General features: G+C 59.6%; 2 protein-coding genes across 3 annotated transcripts; both read left to right on the forward strand.

Moving 5' to 3' along the window:
• Window positions 1–314: 314 nt before the first annotated feature.
• On the forward strand, window positions 315–1,808 carry GOLT1A (golgi transport 1A). Of its 2 annotated transcripts, none has more exons than XM_086476633.1 (5): window positions 315–351; window positions 984–1,075; window positions 1,185–1,363; window positions 1,528–1,591; window positions 1,770–1,808. In XM_086476633.1, exons 1-5 carry the CDS (start codon window positions 315–317, stop codon window positions 1,806–1,808), a joined length of 411 nt encoding a protein of 136 aa, XP_086332759.1. The 2 variants fall into 2 exon arrangements, with proteins under 2 accessions (XP_086332759.1, XP_086332760.1); XM_086476634.1 differs by having other exon boundaries at window positions 315–339.
• Window positions 1,809–7,538: 5,730 nt separating this feature from the next.
• On the forward strand, window positions 7,539–12,371 carry REN (renin). Its single transcript, XM_086476589.1, has 9 exons — window positions 7,539–7,639; window positions 8,284–8,440; window positions 8,632–8,755; window positions 9,040–9,158; window positions 9,335–9,531; window positions 10,775–10,897; window positions 11,433–11,577; window positions 11,695–11,793; window positions 12,210–12,371. Exons 1-9 carry the CDS (start codon window positions 7,539–7,541, stop codon window positions 12,369–12,371), a joined length of 1,227 nt encoding a protein of 408 aa, XP_086332715.1.
• Window positions 12,372–14,507: the final 2,136 nt, after the last annotated feature.

Raw genomic sequence — 14,507 nt, forward strand, 5'->3', positions numbered from 1 at the left:
GTGTCCCAGGGACCACTCAGACACCCCAAGGGACGCCACAGCCGTGCGCATCCCCCTATTTTGGGGATTGCTCCAAGCGATCGCTTCCCAGGGAGGACAGGACCAGGCAGGGACCTCTGGCCACCAGCCCCTCTATATGTCACCCTGCGGCGATGCCCGGCCACCACGTCCCCTCCAAAGGAGGTGCTGCCACCGCAGGGCAGGCGCTGCCGGGCCGTTAATGATTTGCAGGATGACGTGGGGACTAAAGGCCTTTCCAAGGGTCACGGCACGTCGAAAGGCGCCCGCCCTCACCCAGCCCCGCCGCCGGCAAGATGGTGTCTCTGACCGACTTCCAGCGTAAGCGGGCGGGCGGGATGGGGTGGCCGTGTCCCGGTGGCGATGCCCATCCCCGTGGGACCAGGGCGCGCCGTGGGGATGCTCCACAGCACTGAGGCTGGGTTGGAGGCTGCTGGCTGGGATTGTCGGGGCAGGGAGAAGGTGCATTGGCAAACCCAGTCCTGGGACAGGGGGACGTGGTGGGAGCCCTGCTGGGACGTGGGGACTAGGCAGGGCTGAGTGCGGGGGACCAGCACCGGGGTCCTGCAGAGGCAGGTTTGCCCTCAACCTCTGCCCTGGGTCTGCATCAGGAACGGCAACTGGGGAGGCGCCTGGCTCGTCCGGAAAGCATCGCCAGCTTCCCCCATCGGCTGCCTGCACCGACACCCTTCGTGCCACCGTTCACAAAAGCGCCACAGACAACCTTCCCATTTGTTTTTTCATGGTAGTTTATTCTTTATCCGGCAGCCCAGAGGAGTTTTTGGGGTAGCCGACAGTCTTTCCAAGGCTTGGGCAGGTGGAAAGGCTGTTTCTAAGCTTTGGAGAAAATCCAAAGCACACTTCTGGGAGGGAACGGGCCAGGGAGGTTTCAAGAGAAGCACCCGCAGCCCAAGGTGAGCCGTATGCCTGAGCTGCCCTCCCAGCCCTCCTCCCATTCTCTCCAGGGATCGGCGTGGGACTGGTCGGCTTCGGCCTCTTCTTCATCCTTTTTGGGATGCTCTTGTACTTCGACTCGGTACTCCTGGCCTTCGGGAATGTGAGTACAGTGGGGCTGGGGCTCCCCACAGCAGGCGCTGATGCCCAGGATGGAGCAAAGGGTCCGTCTGGGCAGGGTTTCTCTGACCTGCTCCCCTTCATCCTCCCAGATCCTCTTCCTCTCTGGCTTGGTCTTCATCATCGGCTTCAGGAGGACTTTCACCTTCTTCTTCCAGCGGCCAAAGCTGAAGGGCAGCAGCTTCTTCCTCGGGGGGGTCCTCATCATCCTCATGCGGTGGCCCCTCCTGGGCATGCTGCTGGAGGCTTACGGCTTCATCACCCTCTTCAGGTCCGTCCCACGGCGCCCAGACATCCCAGCATGGCATGGGTGCCCTGGGCTGGAGAGTGGGAGCTGGGTGATCCTCCTGCCCTTCTGCCTCAGGCAGAGCCCCCGCTGCTCCCTGTGGCAAAATCCTCGCACGGAGCTTAACAGAGATTTTTGGTTTGATACAGGAGTTTTTTCCCGGTGGCTTTTGGGTTTTTGGGCTCGCTGGCAAACGTCCCCCTGCTGAGCAAGGTGAGCAGGGCCCTGGGCGTGGTTCTCATGGCCTGATGTGGCCCTTGGGGTTTGCAGCCCTTGGGTGATATCAGTCCCGATCGCCGTGGTGGGGACCAGACAGGGAAGGTCACCACAGTCTCTTCACAACCCCGAGGATGCACTGGAGGATTTTCCTGCTAATCAGTCCCTGTTGCAGCTCTTGCAGAAGCTGGGAGACAGCAGCTCCATGGTGTGACCTGTGAGACGGGATGCATCGCTGGAGATGGGACGGCACGAGCGAGCCCTGGGTCTGGCTCTCCTGCGGTGAGCTGCCACCTCTCTCGGCCCTGGGACCCTCAGTACCGGTGGGAGCCAGCCCCACTTCAGGAACAGCCCCCTGGGGCTCCTGCGAGCAGCTCCTGAGAGAGGTTCTGGGGACCAAATGCTGTGCCAGACAGGCTTCTGGAATTATTAGCGTCGATTTTTATCTTTTTGTCTTCCCCTGTTGAAATATTTAATTAAAAAATATGTCTGAGACCGAACTCAGACTGTACTCCTTTCCTGTCGCTCAGGGCTTGCTCCAGCTCTGCCATGTCTTAGTGTCATCATGATGGCCATGGCTGGAGGTGGCACAAGGACCTTCCCATGGCCATGGCTGGACATGGCACAGGGACTTTCCCATGGCTGGACATGGCACGGGGACCTTCCCATGGCTGGAGGTGGCACAGGGACCTTCCAGTGGTCATGGCCCCTGGCTGCGCTGGCCACGAGCTCCAGCCAGCTCAGGCAGCCCTGGCCATGGCACTGCCTTCCCACACATCCCATGGGGATGTGGGCTGCGGAGAGCAGGGACCAGGGAGCCACAGGAAAGGGCAGAGGGGGTTAGGAAAACACCCATTAAACCACAGAAACATTTCATGACCCGATCGGAGGAGAGTAAATTATCCCGTTCAAATTCAGTGACCATGAAAAAACAAGTGACATCTGGGGTTATTAATTAATTGAGAGATGCTGGCGTGGGAGGGGGTGGGGCTGGAGCAAATCCACAGAGTTACAGGGCCAATATCTTTGAGCATTATGGGCTAGGACTCACATTTCCAATAGACCAGTCTCCTGTGGGATGAGGCCAGGACGCTGCAGAGCTGGACCTGCTGGCTGCTGCCTGGCAGGATGGAGATGGTGGGACTTACAGCGGTGGTGGGCACCGGGACAGCTCTGCCAGGATTTGAGCCAGGGGAACACCTCCAGCACCTGATGTTCACCCCAACGCCAGCATCGGTGACCTGGATGTCTGCATAGCGCCAGGGGAGCCTGCTGAGATCAGGGGCAGAAAGGGGCTGTTTTGGGGAGCTGCTGGGGGCCCCATCACGCCACATCGCCCACCATGTCCCCTCTGTGTCCTCTCTGCAGCTAATTCAGGCCTTGAGGTGCTTTTAAACCCTGCTCAGGCAGGACCTGCGCTGTTGGATGCTCTGGGGGACGAGAATCCCCCGGTGCGGGGGGCAGGCTGCTCGCAGGGAGAGCTTCAAGGCAGGCAGGAATCCGAGGAGAGCGCAGAGCTCTCCTAGCTTAACACCAGGTGATTTTAGAGGAGCTACTTTGTTCGGGCTGCAGAAACTCCTCTGCCCAGGAGCGCAGCCAGCACTGCCGGAGAACTGGTTGGATAACTCAGCGGGTCTGTGCGATCAGAGACACAAGCGAAATGGATGTGAGCCAGGTTTCTATGAGCACTTGGGAAGCTGGGCGCAAGCAGGAGTTTAATTAAACCGAGGCAATCACATCAAAGCTGGTCCCTGTGCAGATACCCTTCTTAACTTGCAAGAATTAATTAATGAGTTTGAGTTAAACCTGTTCCCTCCCGATTGAAGCGCAGCCTGATTGAGCTGGTGGCTGCGCCTGTTGGCACTCAGCAGGCACTGCACCAGTGCCCAGGTTGGCAGTGGGTTTGCACCAGGTGAAAGCAGAGCTGGGAACTGCTCTGACTGCTCAGCTGATGTGGGGTAACTCCTTTAGGCACCCAAAACCCAGCCACAGCAGCCAGGCTCAGCCCTGGCTTACAGAGGACGAGCTCCCTAGCGGGTATAAACCAGGGCAGCTCCTGCTAGAGCTTTATATTTTAGTTGCTTTATACCCCTGGGAGGTCTGGCTCGGGGGAAGCTGCTCCCTTGCTGCTGGTTTTGAGGTGGTGCCTTTGCTTTGGGTGCAGATTGCAGCAGAAGGCTCTTGATGAAGGGGAAACAAAAGAGCTGGCAGCTTCCTGGCATCAGCTTGGCTGTGGGCAGGAGGAAGGTAGAGGTGGGTCTAGCTCTGCTGGTATCAGGGTCAGCTTTGATGATAAAGCACAGGGGTTTGGAGCAGAGTGAGAGCTGGGCAGCTGCAGAGGAGGGATGGGAGAGGAAGCACAGGCTTGGATATTGTGTGGGTTAGCGAGGGCTGCAGCCTCCCTAATGTCTGTCTGTGATTCCTGTCTCTGCTTCACCCCAGCTGAAAACTCACGCTTGGGCTGCAGAGCGACTTTTCCTGGTCGACCTTCATCTTCAGGGCTTCACCAGAAGAAAGAGGAACAGTCCTAGAGACATCATGTGCAGGATAAGGTGATTTCCACTGTTTAATGCCCCCATCCCTGTGGCAGCAAGTGTGGATGAGCAAGGCGTGTGCCCTGGGTGCTGTCACTTCACCCTGCTGGGAAAATCAAGCCAGTACGGAGCATCATCCCTCGGTGGCAGTGAGGGATGCTTCCCATCAGGCTCCAAAGTGACCCAGGGAATGGCTGTGAGCTGCCTCTGGGATGGAGCAGGCAGCAGCAAGCCAGAGCTGCTCTTCCCAGCCTGCGTTTCTGAAGCTTATTGCAGGGGAATGTTTTCCCTCTGGTTCCATAAATCGCTATTTCAACGTGCCTTGCCAGAGCGGTTTTGGTTCTAAGCAAACACTTCGGTGAAGCACTGATTCTGCTGACGTCAATGGCCAAATTCCCCCGGTGTTGGTGCCATCAGAGCCTCCTCTAAGTCCTTCCCAAAAGTTGCTTTTATGCTCAAGCTTGCCAGTCATCCAGAACAAGGATCCCCACAAGCCTCGTGTGTTTTTACTAGCAACAAACTCATGGACTAGTAAAATGGGTGGGAAGGACAGAAATGCATCTACCTTTTTTATCACTTTATAAAATCCTTCAAGAAATAGGGCTGTTCAGTAAAACCTCCTGATGATTCCATTTAGAGAGGGCAGTGCTTAATATTTCAGATTTTATTTTAAGAGATGTGCTTGTTCAGCCCAGCACTAGAGAAGAACGCATTTATCTTGCAGGAAAGCAACCGTTTCTCTCTGGAAAGCATTTTCCTTGAGTTCACTCTTAGCTCAATTGTTTGGCTCCTTGAAAGCAAGTGGGGAAATAACTTCAGAGCACTCCCCTGCTATTTCCAGGCGAGCTGCTCTTTATAGGATACGTAACTGTACGGACCCCCAGCCCTTTGCAGCAAACTGCAGCAGGTTTCCTGCAGCAGAGGATGAATCGAGCAGGGAGGCTGCCGCCTTGCCTGGTGGCCTGTTGCCTTCAGTCGTTGCAAATTCAGGTTAAGTGATGCTTTGGTTTAGAACTGCCTGATGCTTCGAGGCTGCGTAGGAAGAGTTTAGCATCTTCCCTGCGGGTCTGGGTCTCCTGGAGGGCTGGGGATGAGATCAGGGTGGTCCCAGAGCTGGCTGATGTCCCTGTGACTGCCCTGCGAGAGCCTGGCCCTGTGCACGGCTCCTGCTCCGCTCCTTCAAGCCAGCGAGCGCTGCTCCTTCCCCCTCCCCTGGTTCCTATAACCCCCCCCCCCCCGCACAAACGCACCCTTTGCAGGTTATTTTAAGCCCCGTGTCAGGTCTTTCCATCACCGCTCCCATGCACCAGCTGCTCATCCCTGCTGGCGGAGGTGGCTGGAAAATGCCTTGTGGGGATTTTCCTTGCGTGGGGGAAGGTGCTTTGCGCTGAGGGGCATCCTTGATCCCTGGTGCGGCCAGGTCAGCCTCAGGACTAGCACTGGCCGCTGCCAGGCAACAGCCCTCAATCCTCTGATGGACTTGGGTGAGTGGGTTTTGCCTGCTTATGCCTTGGGTTTCCTGCCAAGGGGGCTATGGTGTCGTCCCCCTGGCAGGGAAGGGCTGTCTTCCTTGGGGACCGGAGCAGGCTGGCGCTGCCTTTCGCCTGGTACCCTTGAGTATTCCCAGTTGCATCCCCTCGGGAGAGGAGTCCGTCTGTCCCTCCTAGGGGAGAGCCATGCCTGGAGCATCTAATGCTCTTCAGGGCTCCTGCAGACCTGTGTCCCCTTGGCTCTGGGTCAACGGGGAGCCGGAGCTCCATGGCCCCACATCCTGGGACCACCTTTCTCCTGGCTTACGTGGCCCTTTTCCTTTGAAGTCATGCTGCAGCCCCAGCCTCTCCTTTGGGGAATGGGGCTTGGCAAAGCAGGCAGAGCCCACGGGATGCCCGGGAAGGGGATTTATGTCCGGTGGCTCCCTGCCAGGCTCCCTCTCGCATTGCTGCAGCTCCCGGGCTGGGCTGCTGCCTCCTGACCCCTGCACCTCGCTGCAACCTGCGCCAGGGCATGAGGGACCCCCCGAGTGACGCAGCACCAGGGCCCTGCGTGGGAAAAGACGTCAGGGCTTGGGGGAGCGAGGCTGCGACCCACGGGGCAGAGCCTCGGTGCCTGCCGAGGTCATTCTTCCCCCAGCTCCAAATGCTGCAGCCCAAATCCCCCAGGGAAAGAAGGCTTTAGAGCTCTGGTTTTGGGAGGGGAAGCTGTCTGCAGCTTCTGGGGTGTCCTCCTCAACCCCACCCCCCCCTGCACCAGTGTCCCCTGGACGAGGGTGACAGCAGTGCCCTAAACAAATCCTGTCCACAACAGGACCGTGCTGGCATGGTTGCGTAGCTGGGGGTTTCAAGGCAGGGGCAAGTATGTCATCAGGTTCCTTCCAGTAATGTTTTTATTGCCTTTGCAATCATTTCCCACCAAGGTTCCCTGAGCTCAAGCACTGGGCTTGGAGCCATGGGGCCTGATCCGGCACCCACCGCCCTGGGCTGGGCACTGCTTGGGGAAACACAGCCGCGTGTGAGCTGGGGACCAGTGGTGTGCTTTGTCTGAAGGAGACTTCTGAAGCCCACGCTGGGGTTTTTCAGCAGCATCTCCCTGCCAAAACACAGGGCAGAGTGGGCACGGTAGCTCAGGCACACAGAGGTACACTGGACTCCTCTGCAACGTACAGGGCAGAGAAGTGACCGCTCCTCCCAACCACGGCGTGCCTGGCCAGGCTGTGGATGCTCATACCTTGGTCTTACATCACATGTGACAACTGCGATGAGTTTAGCTGTTCTCTGCATAAAGTTCTGCCCCTTCGCTGGTTTAACAGAGCTGCAGGGAGGGGGGGTTCCCTCTCGCTGTACTCAGAGCAGCCCCCGCCAGGGCGCTGGGGTCTGGTGGGTTTGCAGTCAGCGCCTGCATGGCTGAAGGGGCTGTGACTGAGCATCCGTTTGCTGTTCCCAGCTCCAGACCTGCATCGTGGAGCTCAGGGGCATCTCCTTGGCCAGACTGCCCTCTAGACCTGAGCTGCCACCACCACCTGCATCTCCTGACCGACACCAGCAGCGTTTGACCCATGCCCTGCGCACGCTGCGTTAGGGATGCCCGGGTGCTGGCACGTAGCGATGCTGTTAACCGCAAGGAGCGTGGGCTCGTGGGCTCCCAGCTATTCGCAGCTCCCCTTGCCAGCCACCCTTGTCAGCTGTGCCCAGCTGGCGTGGGGCTCTCCCAGCCACGTCACCCTCTGCGGGGACCGTCACAGTCAGCGTCCCACCACCTGCCCACGGTGCTGCCCATGAGATTCCCAGCCCTCCCCCCGGCCAGCGGGGAGGAGAAACCCACACGGATGCAGAAAGCCAGGCTATAAAAGCATCCTTCCCTTTGGGACTCCACAAAGCTGCTGGCAAAGGAGGCGGCTGCCCTGGGAGAGCGCGATGCCGGCAGGACACAGCAGGAGGGTGCAGCAGTATCTGGTGGTCTTGGCCGTGACCTGGGGTGCCGGCTTCTTCCCCTCGACAGCCCAGGCTTTGCAGAGGTAGCAGGCGTGCGTGTTGCAGGTGGCCCACCATGTTGTGGGTCTTATGCTCTCCCTTTGCTTTTTTGGGTGCTTGGGCTGGTGCTGAGGACCGAAGGATTCTCCTCTGGTGATACCTGCTGCAGCCGTGCTGGGAAACCTCCTTTTCTGTTCTGCACTAACACACCTGCTCTTCCTTGCTCCTCTTCCTCTCTCCCCTTGAGCACCGCATGGCTCTGCAGCATCCCCCTCTCCCAAATAACCAAGGAGGCCAAGAAGAAGCGTTTCACCCGCAAAACCACCGAGCCCAGCGTGGGGCTGGGCTCAGCCCGTGGGTGGCTGCCCGGGGTCGGTAGATGCCTCCTCCAGCAGCCAACCACCCCTGCCCTGGGTGGGCTGTGGTGCATCCCCCTTCTCCCGGGGGCCGGTGTGGGGCTGGCGGTGCCGTGGGAGGGGGGACCCACCGGGACCCGGCTGGCAGCGGGGTGCTGCGGGGAGCTGCTGCCATCTAGAGCCACCCGGCTGGATCTCCCAAGGCAGGAGTGCTGGGAGGGGGCGATGTGTGTGTGTGTGTCTCATGCGGGGGTCTGGGTGTTCCCCGGCCCCCCCGCGCCCCCCCCCCCCCCCAAGCCCTTCCCTCGCCCCCCTCCATCCAACCCCGGCAGGGTCGCCCTGCGGAGGATGCCCTCCATCCGCCAGACGCTGCAGGAGATGGGGGTGAAGGTGTCCGACGTCTTCCCCGAGCTGAGGCAGAGCAGGCGCAGCGGGGCCATCGGCCCCCGAAACGGGACGGCTCCCACCCTCCTCACGAACTACCTGGACGTGAGTGTCTCCCCGAGTCGGGGGAGGTGGGGGGTGTCACCCCAACACGGCCCCGCACCCCTCAAGTCCCACCCTGCTGCACCCTACGGTGCATTTGCTCTCGGGGGTTTGGGTCTGCGGGAGCCTCCCCCCCTCCATCTGCTCTCTGAGCTGTGCCCCCAGTGATGCTCCCCATGCCGTGTCTCTTCCAGACCCAGTATTTTGGGGAGATCAGCATCGGTACCCCCGCACAGACCTTCAAGGTGGTCTTTGACACGGGCTCGGCCAACTTGTGGGTGCCATCCTACAAGTGCTCCCCCCTCTACAGTGCCTGTGGTGAGTACGGGGGCTTGGCCGGGACCTGGGGTCTGGGATGACCCCCTCCAGACTCAGCTTCTGCTCGGCAAACGTGGGCAGGTCCTTCCATCTCGAGGCCTGCTCAAAGGGGGTGGGTTTACCTTTGAACAGGGGGGGGTCTGTCTGCTGCTCTCCAGTCCCCTGGGCACTGGGGTAGGGTGGGTTCACCATCCCACAGAGACTGGGGGAAACAGAGACCCTCAGCCAGTCCTGCCATCGCCGCCTCCCTCGCTTTCTCTGATGCACCGTCTCCCTCTCCCCAGTTTCCCACAGCCGCTACGACTCCTCCAAGTCACGGACGTACATAGCCAACGGCACGGGCTTCGCTATCCGCTACGGGACGGGGAGCGTCAAAGGCTTCCTCAGCCAGGACGTCGTCATGGTGAGTGCGTGCCCTGGATCCACAGCCCTGGAGCTGCTGCCTCGGCGAGGAGATGCCCACACGTGGCTCTGCTCCCCGCTGTGAGCACCCCCAGCTACCCGAGACTACAGGGGGGCTCTTTGGGTGATTTAGCACCCCAGCTCCCTGCAAGGACGCTTGTGCCCTTCCTTCCCCAGGTGTCAGACATCCCCATCATCCAGGTCTTCGCTGAGGCGACGGCGCTGCCTGCCTTCCCCTTCATCTTCGCCAGGTTTGACGGGGTGCTGGGGATGGGCTACCCCAGCCAGGCCATTGACGGCATCACCCCCGTCTTCGATCGGATCCTCTCCCAGCAGATCCTCAAGGAGGACGTGTTTTCTGTCTACTACAGCCGGTGGGTCTCGTGGGGAGCAGGCGTTGGGGCTGGGGTGGTGTTTGTTTGGCAGGGCATGGGCATTGCAACCGTGGCAGTGCTGGGTTTGCATCTTGGGACTGGGAAAGAGCCACGGCTGGAGCTGTGGGACCTGGGGTGGGGTGGAAAGCATGGGCATGTGGAGGGTGCCTGGAGGAGCTGGGGTGGAATGAGGCAGCACAAGAGGCAGAACCAGGTGGATGCTTATCTGGAGCTGCTGGGCAGGGAGTGCCGAGGCTGGGAGCGGCTGCTCCCCGCTCGTTTGTCACTGTCAGGTTGCACAAAGTCACCAGCTCTGCTAGTGGGGCTGGAACAATCACAGCCAGGAGCAGATTTAGCATTTCATCTGCAGGCAAAATTTAAAAAAAAAAATCCCAAAAAATCTGTTGAAGAATTTCAAAAAAATCTGCACCAGCAGCCAAACCTCCTTTCATTTCTTGCCTCAAACTGTAGTCCCCCAGCATCCCTCCTCCCAGCAGCACCCACAGGAGCAGTGGGAGGGCCCGTCCTGGCAGAGCAGGAAAGCTGCCCCCCAGCCTCAGTCCTCCCCAGTGGCCCCAGGTACAGCAGCCTGGCAATGTACAGTGACAAACAACCCCACAAAGGCCCGCTTAAAGCAGGCATGGTAGCTCTTTACCTCACCTAAAGGTGGACCCACCAATAATGAACAAAGCCTAACGATGCTGGTTGCAACTGCAGCTTTGCCTGGGTGCTGCTTGGGTCCCCGTGGCACCTCAGAGATGCAGGTGCCCCCGGACCCCAGGCTTACAGAGCATCTGTCTCTTTGCAGAGCTTCGAAGTAAGAAGACAAAAATCACGGACGCTCTCGAGACGGCACCCACTAACAGTCACCCGTGCACCCCAGCGCTGGGCAGCAGCCCCTGCTCCTTCTGCCAGCCCCAGGCGAGCCCTGCCTGACCCTGGCAGCCGGGCACTGCTCTGTAGGAGCTCAAACACTGCAGCAGCCCTGCACCAGGCTCTGCCCGCACGCCTGCCCCACGCAGAAGCCAGCACCGACCTGCTCGGAGACCTCAGCATGCGGCACCCCTTCTCCTGCAGCTTCTCGCACCCCTCTGAACTAACTCGGGGTTTCTTCTGCTCCAACTTGCTCTCTGCCGCTGCTAAATGGGTCCGCAGAGCCTTGTGGCCAGGGCTGGTCCCTTCTCATCAGTTTTTCAGGGGCAGCAGCCAAGGGCGAATCACTCCACTGTGTTTTGCACCCTAGGAACGCTCCCCTGAAACCTGGGGGGGAAATAATCCTCGGAGGGAGCGACCCAGCCTACTACACCGGGGACTTCCACTACCTGAACGTCAGCAAGAGCGGCTACTGGCAGATCAGCATGAAGGGGTGAAGCCAGGGAGTGCAAACCTCCCTGGGTGTGACGGGGGGGGGCCGGGGAAAAGCTTGCTGGGTGCTGGGGAAGGTGGTGGCCCGCGGAGGCACGTGTTCGCTCGGTGTTGCTGGCGGAGGGGAGCGGGGTTCGTTCCTCCGGCTCAGAGTTGCGTCTCGGCGCTCAGCAAGGAGCCGAGCTGGGGAATGCAGAGGGGGTGGCACCGTGGGCTGATTCAACGTTGGGAGCCGCAGTGGAAGAGTTTAACCGCCTTTAGTCCTGCAGAAGGAGTGCGAGGCACTGAAACAATTCTGCTTTGTTTAATTAGGAAAAAAAAAAAAAAAGAAAAAATAAAACCCACACAGGATGAAGCTTAGCTTTCACATTCAAGAAGGTTGAAGGGAGGGTTCCCGGTGCCCCTGGAGAGTCTGTACATGCTCTGCCTGGCCAGCCTTCCCTGGGCAAAGATGTGGCACCCTCACCCGTGGGCACACGTGGGAGCTGAGCTATGGTCACCATGGGAGACTCAGGGTCACCCCTCTCCCTCTCCAGGGTGTCCGTAGGGGCTGAAATCCTGTTCTGCAAGGAAGGCTGTTCAGTGGCCATCGACACAGGAGCATCCTACATCACCGGCCCGGATGGGCCCATCTCCGTGCTCATGAAAGCCATCGGGGCAGCAGAAATGGCCGAAGGAGAGGTGAGCAACCCCCCCTCTGCCCCACTCCACGTCCCTGCCGCCTGCCCCCTCGCTGCCTGTACCCCAGCCCATCCCTGCCCTGGCAAACAAGCTCAGCGCTGTCCCCTCCTTCTGCAGTACGTGGTGGACTGCGACCGAGTCCCTCAGCTGCCCAACATCTCCTTCCACCTGGGCGGGAAGGCCTACGTGCTCAGCGGCTCAGCCTACGTCCTCCGGGTAAGCTGCACCCCTCTGGGCAGGGTGGGAGGGTGGCTTTCTCCAGGCTGGGTGCATCTGCAGGCGAGAGCAGTGCACCTCGGGGTGCAGCTCTCCTGCAGCGTCCTGCACCCCAAAGCAGCTGAGATGAGCCCCAGAACGATGCTTCTTGTTTTAGCCCAAGCCCTCCTGTTTGGTAGAGGTGATCGATGAGCCAGAGCAACGTGTTGGTGCTTCCCTGGGTGGTTTTGAGGGGGGTGTTTGGGTGGGAAGCAAAGAGGAGAGGCAGGCAGGGATCCTCCATCCTGGAGGAAGGAACATCAGGGCCAAGCAGAGGGTGTTGAGCTGGGGATCACAGCCCTTCCTCGGGCATGCTGCAGTGGAGATCCAACCCCCCCGGCACCTCCATCACCGCATGGGTCTCCTCCTCTTTGCAGCAATCCCAGTACGGGGAGGACATCTGCGTGGTGGCTTTCTCGGGGCTGGACATCCCACCCCCGGCTGGTCCCCTCTGGATCCTGGGCGCCAGCTTCATCGGGCACTACTACACCAAATTCGACCGGCGCAACAACCGCATCGGCTTTGCCACAGCCCGCTGATGGCCTGGGCAGGGGGTGGGGGGGGTGCGGAGAGGGATGGGGGAACCAGCCTGGAGGCAAGAGCATCAGCGAGAAGAAACGATTTGAAGTGCAAACGAGAACAGCCTTTCCTTACAGCTCAGCCACCTCCTCTCTGTACCGAAGCAACTGCAAAACCTCGCCTTCTCCCACTCCAAAACCCCCGCTCTGCTTCCCGAGAGTCTCTGCTGCTGGGGAGAGCTGAGCCTGAAACGCATCTTCTGGCGAGCGTGTTCAGTCTGGAAATCCAAGCGGGATCCTGTGTCCAGAGCTGCACCTCCAGGGACTTTTAGGGTGATGTGCAATAGTGCAGCTGGCACGCAGTGAACTGCTGCTGGCATGGAGGTGCTCGTGGGTTGCAGACGGACTGAGGAGGGATGTTCTGTTACGGTTCGTGTTATTCTTTGAACAGGAGAAAAATAACCTGGCTGTGTTTAATGATAGTTTTAGCTGGTATTGACCCTACCCCTCTCCATGACTTTAATATTAAACAGTCTTAGAGCAACAGGACACTGAGTGGATGCTTATTCTTGCGGAGGGGAGAGGTGAGACACGTTTATTGAGAGAGCTGGACAGCAAGTGTTCCTCTGCTGGGATCCATCCCTGCATTTATGTCCTTCCCTGCTTTGTAAGAGTGAAACACCCTCCCAGCTAGTGCCACAGCATCTGCATGTAGGCAAATCAGGGTCTCTTCAAGCAGCAAACATGCTCTTCCTGCAGCAGATGAGCTGCTGTGTGGGCTACCCACACCACAACCTGCCTTCCCGTGGGGGGCTTGCGACCACTGGGGACAGGGGGACAGGGCTGTGCGTCTGCTTTGCTGCTCTTTGGGGAGGGGAAGGTGCCTGCGGGTCTGATTTAAGGTGGCTGACTTTGTCCCACCAGGAAGGCAGCTCTTGCTGCCCCAGTGCCTCGGTTTTCATCGCCACGTTGGCTCCAGCTGACAACTAGAGGCTTGTCTCTGTCCTGGCCGTGTGCGGAGATGCTCAGCGGGAGCACGGCTGTCCTGGCAGGAGGGGCAGACCAGTGCTCCCAGCCGAAGGCTGACATTTCCAGTTCTGTGGGAGAGCTTTGAGTTACAGCCCAGCAGCTGCGAATCCAAGCGCTCCCCAACGCCAAGCAGTTTGCAACACGCTCTCATCTCTGGTCCGACCAGCTCGGCTCTGTGACTGCCATGGTCCGCAGCCGAGCCCTGGGAAATGAGCCTGTAAAGCAGAGCGCAACGCTCCAGCTTCTGGAGCAGAGCCTGGAGCAAGCCACCACCGGAGCGCAATCGCTCACAGAAGCTCCTCATCCTCATTTCTGCCACCAGCGATGGCTCCTGCTGAATTCCCAGCGCTGCCCGAAGCGCAGGCTGCCACGAGCGGCCTCTCAGGCTGCAGGGACGTTAGGGAGAGCGATGCTCCTGCCAGCACCAAAACAGCGGCTGCTGTGTGACCTTTCCGGCCAGGTAGGCAGCAACTTCTGCTCTGCTTGCCAGCCCTCCCTCCCAGCACAGCCACCTTGTCCCCTGCCGTGCCCCGTGGAGTGGCAGCGGAGAGGATGTGGCTAAGCGGATGTTTGTCCCTCCTGGGAGGATCTCTGCAGCCACGTAGCATTTAAATCTCTCCACATTGGAATGCACAGCCCTGGGTCTCCAGGGATGGGAAATTCAAGGCACCCAACAGCGCTACTTGTTTCTTACCATCGCTTTCTGCAGCACCAACCCATCACCTCCAAGACAGGGGAGAGGAGAGCTGTGGTGGCGGCTCTTCGGGGCCTGGGGGTGGCGGGAAGGGGCCGCAGCAGTCAGCATGTCTTGCCTTCATCCCAGTGCATTTTCCCTTCATCCAGTATTTTCCTGAGCACAGCTGGGTGCTTCAGGCAGCTGCTCGGCAGCGCAGGAAATCCCAGGGGCTGGGAGGCAGCGGGAGCACTGGCAGGGAGGGCACGGGAGGGAGGGCAGAGATGCCCAGAGACCCTCAGCTCCAGCACAGGTCAGTGCTGGAGCTACAGCCCGGCCTCTCCACCACCTTCTGGCCATACAGAGATGCTGGCGAGCTTCTCCCCTTCCTTCCTACCGCAGGGAATCTCTTCACTTGGAAATAACTGAGCCTCCACTGTCCTATTCTACACCGC

This window comes from Leptosomus discolor, chromosome 21, assembly GCF_034619465.1.
Source record: "Leptosomus discolor isolate bLepDis1 chromosome 21, bLepDis1.hap2, whole genome shotgun sequence".
NCBI lineage: Eukaryota > Metazoa > Chordata > Aves > Leptosomiformes > Leptosomidae > Leptosomus > Leptosomus discolor.